The sequence below is a fragment of the Notamacropus eugenii genome, chromosome 1, assembly GCF_028372415.1.
Source record: "Notamacropus eugenii isolate mMacEug1 chromosome 1, mMacEug1.pri_v2, whole genome shotgun sequence".
NCBI lineage: Eukaryota > Metazoa > Chordata > Mammalia > Diprotodontia > Macropodidae > Notamacropus > Notamacropus eugenii.
Window position 1 is genome coordinate 221,652,688 of NC_092872.1, and position 12,465 is coordinate 221,665,152.

The 12,465-nt window shown below is 34.7% G+C and overlaps 1 protein-coding gene across 12 annotated transcripts in view; it reads right to left on the reverse strand.

The window, feature by feature from the left end:
* The window catches only part of MYO9A (myosin IXA), a 342,794-nt gene that overhangs the window by 250,734 nt on the left and 79,595 nt on the right, over positions 1-12,465 (reverse strand). For all 12 annotated transcript variants that reach the window (XM_072627891.1, XM_072627917.1, XM_072627911.1 and 9 more), the window contains exon 2: positions 4,846-5,759. In XM_072627891.1, coding sequence (XP_072483992.1) covers positions 4,846-5,688 — 843 coding nt within the window. In that variant the 5' untranslated portion in view covers positions 5,689-5,759. The remainder of the gene's footprint in view (positions 1-4,845; positions 5,760-12,465) is intronic.

Genomic DNA, 12,465 nt, shown 5'->3' on the forward strand with positions numbered 1-12,465 from the left:
TTCCTCTCATTAAAGGACAGAAACTTTCACTTTTTTATCTCGGTATTCCCACTGTTTAGCACAGTACTTAGCACACAGTAGATGCTTAAAAAGGCTTGTGGTACAAGGATCCACTTAACCAAGATCAGACATGCACTATCTGGAAAGAGAACAATAAATTGTTTAACCATGGCACCTGTTATAAGTGTGAGATTACTAAAGCCTCTGTTCCTCTCCTACCACCCTATGACCTCACAGCAGAAGCAAAAGAATGGGAGAAGGCTGCACAAAACTGAGGGGCATTTTGCATTTTATCACTTGCCATAGCCAAAGAATTCAGCATCAAGAGGTCAGCTTTGAGGTGATAAGCTTCTCTATACTTAGCTAGGCTTATTGGGACCACATTCAAAATGTTTCCAGCATGGTGGAACCTGGAAAATTGTATTCCTGTTGCATAGCCTTTGAGAACCCATGTCATTTCCTTGCCACAATGAGGCATCAAAGTAAGGATTTATAGAGGGTAATAAGAATCACATGGTTTTTAGACCAACAATAAATGTTAATTTAACAGTCAGTACTCTAAATGTTACTATGCCAGCAAATTGGTAAACATAATACTCAAAGAACTGAATCATACTAACTTTTATATTCTCATTATAAAGGAAACCAGAAAATAGAAGTTGTAGCTACATGGAAGGATGGCTCACAAAATAAAGGAATTGGTGAGGTTGGTTTGTGTTTACAACAGCGACAAGAAATATTTGGTGAGACACTTGGTCATCTCATAGTGCAATATTGCTAGTAAGAATTTTCAAGATGATAACTATGAAAATAAGTGCAATTTACACACAACTTCTATTTGTTGAGGATGAAGAATTTAGCAAAGCCCACCAAAGTAAATGAAGATATGCTTTTCTTATTCTGACCTGCCTTGACTGTCAACTTATACCTATGTTCTACTACATCTAGACTGGTTTCAATCATGCTTCGTTTGATTCCTTGTCCAATGTCTAGATATCATGAGTATCCTTCTTGTGTGTCTTCACATCAGCCATGGTTCCATGTACAATTCCTTGTAAGTTTCTAAAAAAAAAGCATCCACTTGGGCCACTCTATTTTCTATCCCCTCTATGAGAATGTAAGTTATACAAATAACTAGCAATGGAAGGTATTCTCAAGATGGGATGGCACTAGCAGCTGTGGAGGTTCTGGAAAAGTCTAATGCAGAAAGTGGGATCTGAGCTGAGTCTTGAAGGAAACCAGAGAAGCTATAAGAGAGGGGTGAGGAACAGGAGCACTCTGACACCGAGGGCAGTCAGTATAATGGCATGGAAATGGTGACATAGTATCTTGTTTAAGAATCAACAAAAAGTTAAGACTATAAATTGGGTTGAGAAGAGTAAAGCATAAAAAGATTGAAACAGCAGGGAAATGACAGGTTATGAAAAGCTTTAAAGACCAAACAGGAACAGGGGAGTCAGGGAAAACTGCATTTTATTAAGATAACTTTGGCAGCTGAGTAGACAATGGATTGGAGATATATTTGAGGAAGAGAGACCAATTATTTTAATAGTCTGGACCAGCGGTGACAAAGGCTTGAAATAGGGTTCTAGTTGTATGAAAGAACAGAAGAAGATGTATGGAAGGCATTCTGAAAAGGTAGAAACAAACAAACAACAAAAAATTGGCAATGGATTAGATATGTGGAGTGACAGTGAGAACTGAAAATGACATCAACATTGTAAGCCTGAGTGAATGGGGTGGAGGTGGGGAGTCAGTGCCCTCAAAAGTAATAGGGAAAATAAGAAGGGATGGTTTTGGAAAGAAAAAGATTGAGTTCTATTTTGGATAAGCTCAGTTTAAAATACTAGAAGACATCTAGGTTGAGATGTCCAAAAGGTAATAGGTGATATGGGACTTTTGATTAGGAGATAACCTAAGACTAGATATATAGATCTGAGAATCATCTGAAGAGAGATAACAACTGAACTCAATGAAGTTGATAATAATTGAGTTCAATACTATAAAAAGAAAAGAGAAGAGGGGCTGGACAGTCTTACGATATCACTCATAATTAGGAGACATGAGAAGAATGAAGACCAGCAAAGCAAACTGAAAAGAAACAGTTGAACAGGAGGAAAATCAGGAGAGAACAATGTCATGAACACCTAGAGAAATGAGCATATATCCAGGAGGGGAAGGTGATCGATAGTATCAGATACATATAGAGTATGGAGAAAGAATGAAAATTAAGAAAAGGTCATTGGATTTATCAAGTAAGATGGCACTAGCAACTTTAAAGAGAGCAGCTTTAGTTGAATGACAAGGTCAGAATATGTCAAAGGCTTTAGAAGAGAATGAGAAGAGATCAGTAGAGGCACCTGGTGTAGATGGCTTTCTTTAAGTGTTTAGCCACAAAGAAGAGGAGAAACAGAATATGATAGCTACCTAGGAGAAAGAAGAGTAAGGAAAAGCTTTTTAAGAGTGGGAGACACATTGGAATATTTAAAGAAATCAGCTAAACCAATTATATAGAAAGACCACCAATACAGCAAAGATCCAAGGTAATATAAACAACAAGAAATAAAATGAGAAAAGGGTATGGCATGCAATTATAAACTCTAACCTGACAAATTGATACAAGTTATCAGTACCAAAAATGGGAAATTGAAAAGAAGTAAATAGGTAGCAAGTATAACAACTGCATAAAAATGCTTAATCACTATCAATCAATTCCGTAACTATGGGAATAAAAGAACCGAAACTTCCATACAGCTACAAAAGTGATTGCCTTTAAACACAGATCTGCCCATATCACTAGGATAGTGCTTTCAAAGCCCTACACAACAAAGCTCCAACGTATCTTTCCAACCTCACTGAACTTTACTCCCTCTGGCATACTCTTGTGATCTAATCAAACTGGTCTTCTTTATGATCACACAGCCCTCCATCTTGTATCTCCTTGCCTTTGCACTGACTGAACTTCATTCGTGGAATGAAATCCTTCCTCAGTTTTGCCTTATAGAAAGCTTTTTTTTTTCTTCCCTCAAAACTGGTTCAAGTTTTTTCATCCTCTCATGGACTGGTGTCCACTCCATAAATACCTTGTACTTGTCTATATTTATGTTATGCATACATATATACACACATGCATATGTATGGGTGTGTATGTGAATGTATACACACATACACATATATGCACTTCTGGTTGCCCTACTGCCTCTGGGAATTGTCTCTGTGGCAGGAATATATTCATTCTCTGTCTCCCTCTCCCTCTCCCCCTCCCCTCCATTCTCATTCTCATATTCTCTCTCTCTCTCTCTCTCTCTCTCTCTCTCTCTCTCTCTCTCTCTCATCATCTCAGCCTATTGGTTTCCTATAACTGTAACCTAAAATTCCACCTTCAACAGGAAGTTTCTCCCAACTACTCTTAATTCTAATGCTATCCTCTTCATCAATTCTCATTTATCCTCTATCTACCTTCTCTGTACACATTACTTTATTTGTTATCTCCTCCATTAAATTATGAGCTCTTTAATGTCTTTTACCTCTCTTGGTATCCACACTGCTTAGCACAGTGCCAGCATGTAATAGGAGCTTAATAAGGCTTACTGACTGACTTACAAAGAAACCTCTTTGAATAGGGTCTGTTTCATTCTCTGCATTTGTAGTCTACCAGCCTCTACTACAATGACTACAACATAGTAGGCACTTAATAAGCACTTATTGACTGACTGGTTCTCAAACAATTACAAATGTATTTACAAATAAAATTTGGCAAATTTAAAAACAAAATCTAGAATTTTAAGGTACAAACATGATACACTATAACAACCTCAAAGTTTATCTGTTTATACAAGTAAAGGAAAAAATGAAAATCATGTAAAACATCCTATAAGATATAGTATCATATTGAATATTATGGGCACTCTTATTCTCAATAAATTGTTTATAATACTTTTAAATTTAGAATAAAAGTAATTCAAAAGTGGAAGATTTTTACACATCAGCCTTATATTATTTATTTCCTTTAGAAGGAAAGCATTTTAAGAAATCTTTTTAAAATATTTTATTGCAAAGTTCTCTGAGTTTTACCAGTTTTGTTTAAAATAGAGATTTTATCAACACAAAATTTCAAGAAGGAATACACTACACCATATCTAAGGACTTTTTCCATCTCTAATGATCTGTGATTGAGTAGTTTACTTCAAGCATATGTTTTAAAGCCAAATAATAGAATTACTTTCTTTACTTTTACTGCAGACCAAAAAAAGTTTGCTTTCTTTCCTCTGAATACCTGATAATGCTATTTTGAAAGCGTATTTTAAGTGGCATTGGGCTTGCTTCTTGAAATAGCTTCAGTGCTTAGGAGAGACACCAGGATTATAGAAGTACAAAACAGACATCCAGGATAACCACTTTTACAGTACACCTACTCTCTTCTCATGATGCATGTATGTGTGTGTATACACACACACACACACACACACACACACACACACATATACATATATATTCCTGTGATCTATATAACTGATCTTTTTTCCATCCTGCTGGAACAGCTTCAGTTTTGTTTCTCATGCATATTCCACTGCCTAGATATAACCCTCTGAAAAAAATCCAGCCCCCAAAACTACCATGTGTATCAAGCTTCATTACCATTGCTCCAATCCTGCCTGTACTGCTTCTCTACCAATAACTATTCTAATAATCGGCAGACAGATTAAAGACATGCTGGTACTTAAAGGTAAAAGTGCAAATGATGTTTATAGTCTTTCGTCAATTTTGTCAATTATCTGTTAACTATGGCAAAATGTATTACCACTTGTTGAGTGACAAATGCAAAAGTTGTACAACTCATCTTACCTCAAGTACTGGTCCAGCTCCAAGAATTATCTGTTCTACTCCACTGGCAAATCCTTTCTGGCTAAGAGCTGTAAGATGGTGAATGAGAAAGTTTGTGCTCTGTGTCTTCCCGGAACCACTTTCTCCTGAAATAACAATGCACTGGTTCTTTCGGCGCTGAAGCATAGCATGGTAGGCTACATCTGCCACAGCATAAATGTGGGGTTCAAGCTTTCCCAATTGATGATTATCATACATTTTGACATATTTTGGATTGTATATAGGAAGAAATTTAAATGGATTAATAACTATTAGAATGCTACCAACATAGGTATAAATTTTTTCTTGTTTAAAACGGTTTCGGAGGTTTTCCAGAAGTGTTTTCTCATTTAGGTCAGGTAAACTGCATAAATCATCATAATCCTTCTGCTGTGGTTGAGGAAGGAAACCTCGTTCCATCATCCTCCGACGCTCTTCTGTAACACTGAGCCATGACTGAAGACTGCCATAATGGATTGAGCCATCAAGATTTTTCTCTCTCAGAAGGAATCGGTAATCCTCCCCAGTCAATTTGTTTTCTAAGGCCATTCGTGGCCACATCATCATTCGCTGAACGGGACAGTCTGTTGGATTGAGTATCCATTCTTCCCCACCAAATTCTTTCACTTCGGCTAGAACGTAACATTTTGTTTTGTCAAGCTGGAGTCTGTTAATAAGAGCATCTATCACCTCAGCAGCAGTTGAATTTTTTCTGGCTGGGACTGGACAGTAGATGGTGCCTTCTGAAATAGTCCCAGGATAAACATGTAATGTGTGCTCACTGTCCTCAAAGCGTCGTCTTCCTCCAACATCATTCACATTCATATTGGATCTTATCCCATCAGCATTGATAATGCATACTCAGAACTATTCCAATAAGATTCATAGCTTCAAAACTGTAAAAAAAAAAAAGAAAAGAAAAAGAAAAATACATGCAAAAATGTATCAGATATATCAAAATAAATTTCAATATACTCTAAATTTGCTTATTAATAATTTAAATAGAGAAAAGGGATCAATTTTATGAACCATTCATGTTCATTAACTGATTCCTTATCACACAATCTTAAACCTGGTACTATCTAACCCAAGTGACTCAATTTACAGATGAAGAAACTTCTGAACAAAGAGGTGAAGAGACTTGCCCAAAGTCATACAGCTAGTTGGTGGTAGGGGTAAGATTCAAACATAGGCCTCAAAATCCTGTCCCCTATTTTTTTCTACCATAATATAAATACACTCAACAATATATATTGAATATACATCTTCAAAGCAATATGACATATACAAAGAATATGATTTAGCTACTATACTCATGTATACATTTAGATATAAATCAGAATGAAAGGAAATTCTAAGTGGAGACATAAGTCATAGAGGGCAAGAAATAAAATATGACCATGGGATCCAACCACATTTCAACTAGTAGTCTCTTTAAATCATTACTAAAATGAATGTCTTTTCTCAATACTGATCACCAAGTCCAAATTTAGATGAAATTTTATTTTAAAAACAAGCCAGAAAAGCCATCTAACCCTAAATTCTAAGTGATTTATCATAGCAAATTATGCCTTGAGATTTACCAAGTGTATCTAAGGCATCTAGCATCAGAAAAATAGCTCCTTTACTCATTTTAATGACAGTCTCTAGACCCTGGACTCAATACAATACACAACAATTCTGTCAATGACTAAATACGTAATCTTTACAAAGTTACTTCATAAGAAACACAAATTAAAACAGCAGATCCTCTAGGTTTTCACTTCATACAAATCAAAGTAGGTCAGCGTTGGAGGGGCTATGGAAAATAATATAATACTGTCTTTTTGACGGAGCCATGAACTGGTCCAAACATTCTGGAAAACAATTTGGAGTTATATTCAAAAAGTAACTAAAGGTAAAGTGATAAGCATTTATATAGTACCCACTATATGCCAGGCACTGTGCTGAACACTTTAACAATATCTCATTGTTGTTCACAACAATCCTACAAAGTAGGCAGTATTATATTCATTTTACAGTTGAGGAAACTGAGGCAAACAGAAGTTAAGTGACTGCACAAAGTCACAAAGCTACTAAGTGTCTGAAGTCAGATGTGAAGGCAGGTTTTCTTGACTCCAGAATCCATTGTGTCACCTAGTTGGAGAAGAGCAAATAAAGTGTACTCAGCAACACTACTACAAGGGATATACTGCCAAGGTGGTCAAAGATGGAGGAAAATATGCACAAAAATATTTATAGCTGCAATTTTGGTAATAAAAGAGAAGTTTAAGAAAAGGAGTGTCCATCAACCAGGGAAACTAAAACTAAACAAATTGTGGCATGTTACTGTTATAGAATGCTATTGCCCTAAAAACATTAAAATAGCAAATGAGCAAGGTGAAATCACAGCAAAACCAGAAAAGAAGAATAATCAGAACATATTATACATAGTTATATACGAACAAAACTGAGAGCACAAAGGAATAGAGGAATTACCTTCAAAAATATAAAATATCCAAACTATCAAGGGATCATAAAGAGAGCTTAACTCAATCACAGAAAATAAATCAGATCTAGCTGTAAAGAAATTACCAAAGTGGGAGGAGAGGGACCCTTAGGTCTGACTTTCAAATTCTTAAAGAACAGCGAGTACCCATATTTAACAAATAATTCTCAAAAAACTGAGAAAGACCCTTACCAGAATTCCTTATTTGAGAAAAATATAGAATACCTTCATTAGGGAAAGATAAAGCATATTTTAAAAAAACATATATATAGGCCAATATCACTAATGAATATTGGACTCAAAATTTTTAAACAAAATCCAATCAAACAAATTATGTTGATTTATGATCAAATGGGATTTATTCTAGGGATGCCAAGGTGGTTCAACATTGGGAAAACAATCATATAAGTAATCATATTAAAAACCCAAACATCCAAAACCACATAGTTATCTCAACAGAAGCAGAAAAGGTCTTTGACAAAGTATAACACTTTCATGCTAAAAGCCCTACAAAGTACAGGCAGAGAGACTTTTGTTTTAATATTAAAAAAACAAAATCTATCTAAAACCAAGAGCAAGCATTATATGCAACAGGGATGCACTAGAAACTTCTCCAATAAATATAGAAATGAAGCACTTTCCCCATTATTATTTGATATCATTCTAGAAATGTTAGTAATAAAAATAAGACAAGAAAAAGAAATTGAGGGAATAAAGGATAACACTACCCCTGTTTGCTGATAACATGATGCATTAGTTGGAAAACCCCAGGAAATCAATGAAGACACTGAGATAATTAGTAGCTTTAATAAAGTTGCAGGTTACAAAATAAATTCTCAAAAATCAACAGCATTTCTATATAATAACAATAAAATACAAGAGAATAATAGAAAGGGAAATCCCAAGCCAAATAATTACGAAATATGTATCTGAGGATCAAACTGCCAAAGCACACACAAAAGGTTTGTCTAGATTCAATTAAAAAGGACTCCTTAAAGAATTAAATAGCCTAAATAGCTAGAGGAAAATTCAGAGCTCATACTTAGGCTGTGTCAGTGTAATAAAAACAATACTACCAAAATTAAGTTATATTTTTAATGTTATACCAATCAAATTACAAAGAGGATAGGGCTTGATAAAATAAAAACAAAATTGATTTGGAAAAACAAAAGATCTAGAATATGAAGGTAAATGATGAAAAGAAGTAATAACTAAAGAGGAACAGCAGCACTTCCCAATCTCAAATTACATTATAAAGCAGTAGTCATCAAAACTATCAATTACTGGTTAAAAAAATTTAAAAATCAAGGAACAGATTAGACAAGGGAGCACAAGAAACAAGGGAATTCAATAACACAGTTTTTGATAAAGTGGAAAACATAAGTTACCTAGGGGAAAACCCTCTATTACATTAAAATAAAACTGTTGAGAAAACTGGAAAATAGTCTGGCAGAAATTAGGCTTAGACTAATATCTTATAACCACATTCCACAATATACTCTAAATGGATGCTACCTCAATGTTAAAGATCATGGGTAAGAGATATATTCTTCATCGAAAAAGAAACAAAGGCTATTACAAAAGATGAATGAGATAACTGATTACTTGAAACTGAAAGCTTCTGCACAGACAACGTTAATGCATCTAGGATAGAAAAAGGAAGTGGTCAAAGGAGGGAAAAATCTTTGTGTCGTATTTCTCTCCTAAGGGTTTGGTGTCCAAGACATACAAATAATTAAGAAAACACGCATAAAACTAATAGCCATTCCCCTAATAGAAGGTTAAAGGATATGAACAATTCTCAAAAGAAGAAATGCTAAGTTTTATGCAAATAAGGTGACTAAAATATCTATAAGGTTTGAACCAGAGATGATAACTGGGCTTCCCCAAGGAAGTCATAAATTAGAGAAAAAGTTCTCATATACTTCAAAATATTTGTAAAAGCACTTTTTGTGCTGGCCAGAATTGAAAACAAAGCAGATATGCATGGACTGTAGAATGGCTAAACAAATTGTGGTACATGAATGTAATGGAATCCCAATGTGCAATAAGAAATGATATGTGTGACGAATACTACACGTACTAACGAAGGCTGAAGTAAGTAGAGCTAAGAAAACAATATTCATAGTAACTGCAACAATGTAAGTGGGGAAAAAAACATAACATTAAAAAATCAAAAGCAAATTTGTAAAATTATAAAGATCAAGAGGGACTTGAGTGAAGAGATATAAGAAGATACCCCTGTACACACCCTTTAGTGGGGATAGGAGGTCCATGCACTGCACATTTTTCAGTTTTAATTTTCTCAAGGGATTACTCAGTTATGCTAAATTTTCCCCCTTTTTTAACAACAACACTATTTTCCTATGTGATGGCTCTCTGAGGAAGGAGGTGAAAGAATACATAGGATATACAATGGTGATATAAGAAACAAAAAACATCAATTAATTTTTTTAAAAAGAATGTATTGCATGTATAGCAAGAGATAGATAAAAGATACCACATTTAAAATAAATACAGAACATACAAAATATCTGCTAGACTACCTATAGATTCAGAATTTACATGAATACAACTAAAAACCATTTTTTCCAGAAATAAGAGGGGAGAGCAGTCAAGCTGCCAAAGTAAGAGAAAAAAGGCAGCTCAGCTCCCCAGAACTACCATTAACAAATTTCTCACACAAGTCCCAAAATGAGCAGTGAGGGGAAAATCTAAGGAGAAACCACAATGAGTCATCTTTCAAGCATAAGATCACAAATTTCCACCCACAAGCAAGTGACCAGGACAGGAAATATGGCATAGAGGTGGAACAGGATCTCAAAGGGAGACTCCAGAACAGAAGAAAGTCACAGTATTGTCAATCAGAACCCTGCAACAGAACACCAGATAAGACAGAGTAGGATCTTACAGTACCACTATAGTCCTGCCAGAAGTAAGCAGACCCTAGACTGAACACAAAGTCCCAACACAGGATATGAGGTTAAAAGACTGAGTTTTCTTCTATTTTTGTTTTCTGAACAAGTCAACAAGCATTTATTAAGTATTTACTACAAATACCAGTAATTGTGTTAAGTGGTACATATACAAATAAAGGGGAAAAAACAGCCTCTGCTCAAAGAGCTCACAGCCTAATAAAGGAAAACAAGAAAACAACTACATACAAACAAGAAACAGGATAAACTGGAATACTCTCAGAGGGACAGCGCCTGCATTTAGGGGGAATCAGAAAGGGCTTCTTGTGGCAGGTAGGCCTTTAGCTGAGACTTGAAGAAAGTCAAGAAGAAATGAGGAGATGAGGAGGAAGAGAGGTCCAGGAATGGGAGGGTGGGGTGGGGTCATGTAGGGAAAACTCCAGAGAGACCTGCTAGGAACAGAAAGGAGATCACCATCACTGGTCTACCGAGTATATGGAGAGGAGTAAGATGTAAAAAAAAAAACAAAACTGGAAAAGGAGGGAGGTTGCCAAGTTATAAAAGACTTTAAAAGTCATACAGAAAATTACATATTAGATCATGGAGGTAACAGGGAACCAAAGGAATTTACTGAATGAAAGTGACATGGTCAGTCATGCACTTTAGGAAGGTCGATTTGACAGCTTAATGAAGCATGCAATGCACTAGGCAGACTTAAAACAGAAAAACCAATCAGAAGGCTAATGCAATAATGTGAATTTGTGTCTAGGCTCTGTTATTTACCTTAGGATCACAGCCTGTAACTACTCTATTCAAAAAGTTTCAGTGGTTCCTTATTGTTTCTAAAATGAAATACAAACCCTTCTGATTGTCACTTAAACTCCTTCACAATCTGACTCTAATATACTTTCCCCCGGTTTATTAGACATTACTCCCCTTCACATTCTGACCTAATTGGCCTCCTTGTTTTTTCTTCCTCATAATCAATATCCCATCTTCCATCTCTGTGGCTAAGAGCTTTCCCCTAATTCCTACAAAATATTCTCTCCTCAGATTCTTCCTCTCAAAACCCTACCTCCATTCAAAACTCAACTCAATTGCCAATTCCTACAATAGATCCTTCCTGTCCCCTAATTGCTATTGCTCTATCATCTCTAATATTATTTTGACTTTGCCTTGCATACAATTTTATATTTAATTATGAGTAGATGTTGTTCCCTCCAATAGACTATTACTTCTGGGAAGAAAAAAAAATGTTTTTGTCTCTGTATATTTAGCATCTAGGCACAGCATCTAAAACATAAGTATCTACTCAAAAACTGCTTAATTGGGTTACTTTATTTTTCAGTATCTATTTTAAAATATGTACTTTCTCCTAAAATGCAATAGTTTGATAAAATTATACTAGAATCCTTCACCATTCTTTTACATCTCATCATTTTAAAATCAAAAAACTCTTTTTAAAAAGTAGAATCAGAAGAGAGTTTTACAGAAGTACATTCCTTGTGAGTGAACAATATCACCTCCTGGCAGAAATGATCAGAACTAGAGGGAATAAGACATAACATTTTAAGGCTCTAGGCAACATGTGGATTTGCTTTATTTGGCCGTACTGATTTGTTACCAAGAAGGGCTTTGGAGAATGGAAAAAGGGAGACAAGTTATTTTATACTGATTTTAAATATTAAGTTTCTAATTAAAATTTAATTTAAAAAGAAAATCCTGAGAGAAAATACAAAAATTTGTGACTTTTTTTAAAAAAGCAAAAAATATTTTAAAACACTCCAAATGCAACATGTCTAAAAACTAATTATTTTAATGTCAAATTAATTCATATGATTAAAAGGTGGATGAACAATTTTTTATTCATTCAGCTTTTAATAAAATAAGATACCCTTTTTTTTTCTATTCAGGACTTAGAAACTACTCAAGAACTAAACTGATAAAATGAGCAAATAGCAAGTTAAAAATTACCAAGTGTTTGTTTTGAACATTTTATTTATTCTATCATATCCTAAAACTTAGTTACATTTCACATTATTTCTCCAAATGAAATAAATAACGTATCAAAATAATCTATTTTATCAAATTTGTCTTTAGTTCTGAAAACTCAGGAAGTATCTAATATTGTTTCTATTTTATCTTATAGTGACTCTTACAGAACAAAGAGGGGAAATTATACACATTAATGTTTCCTGT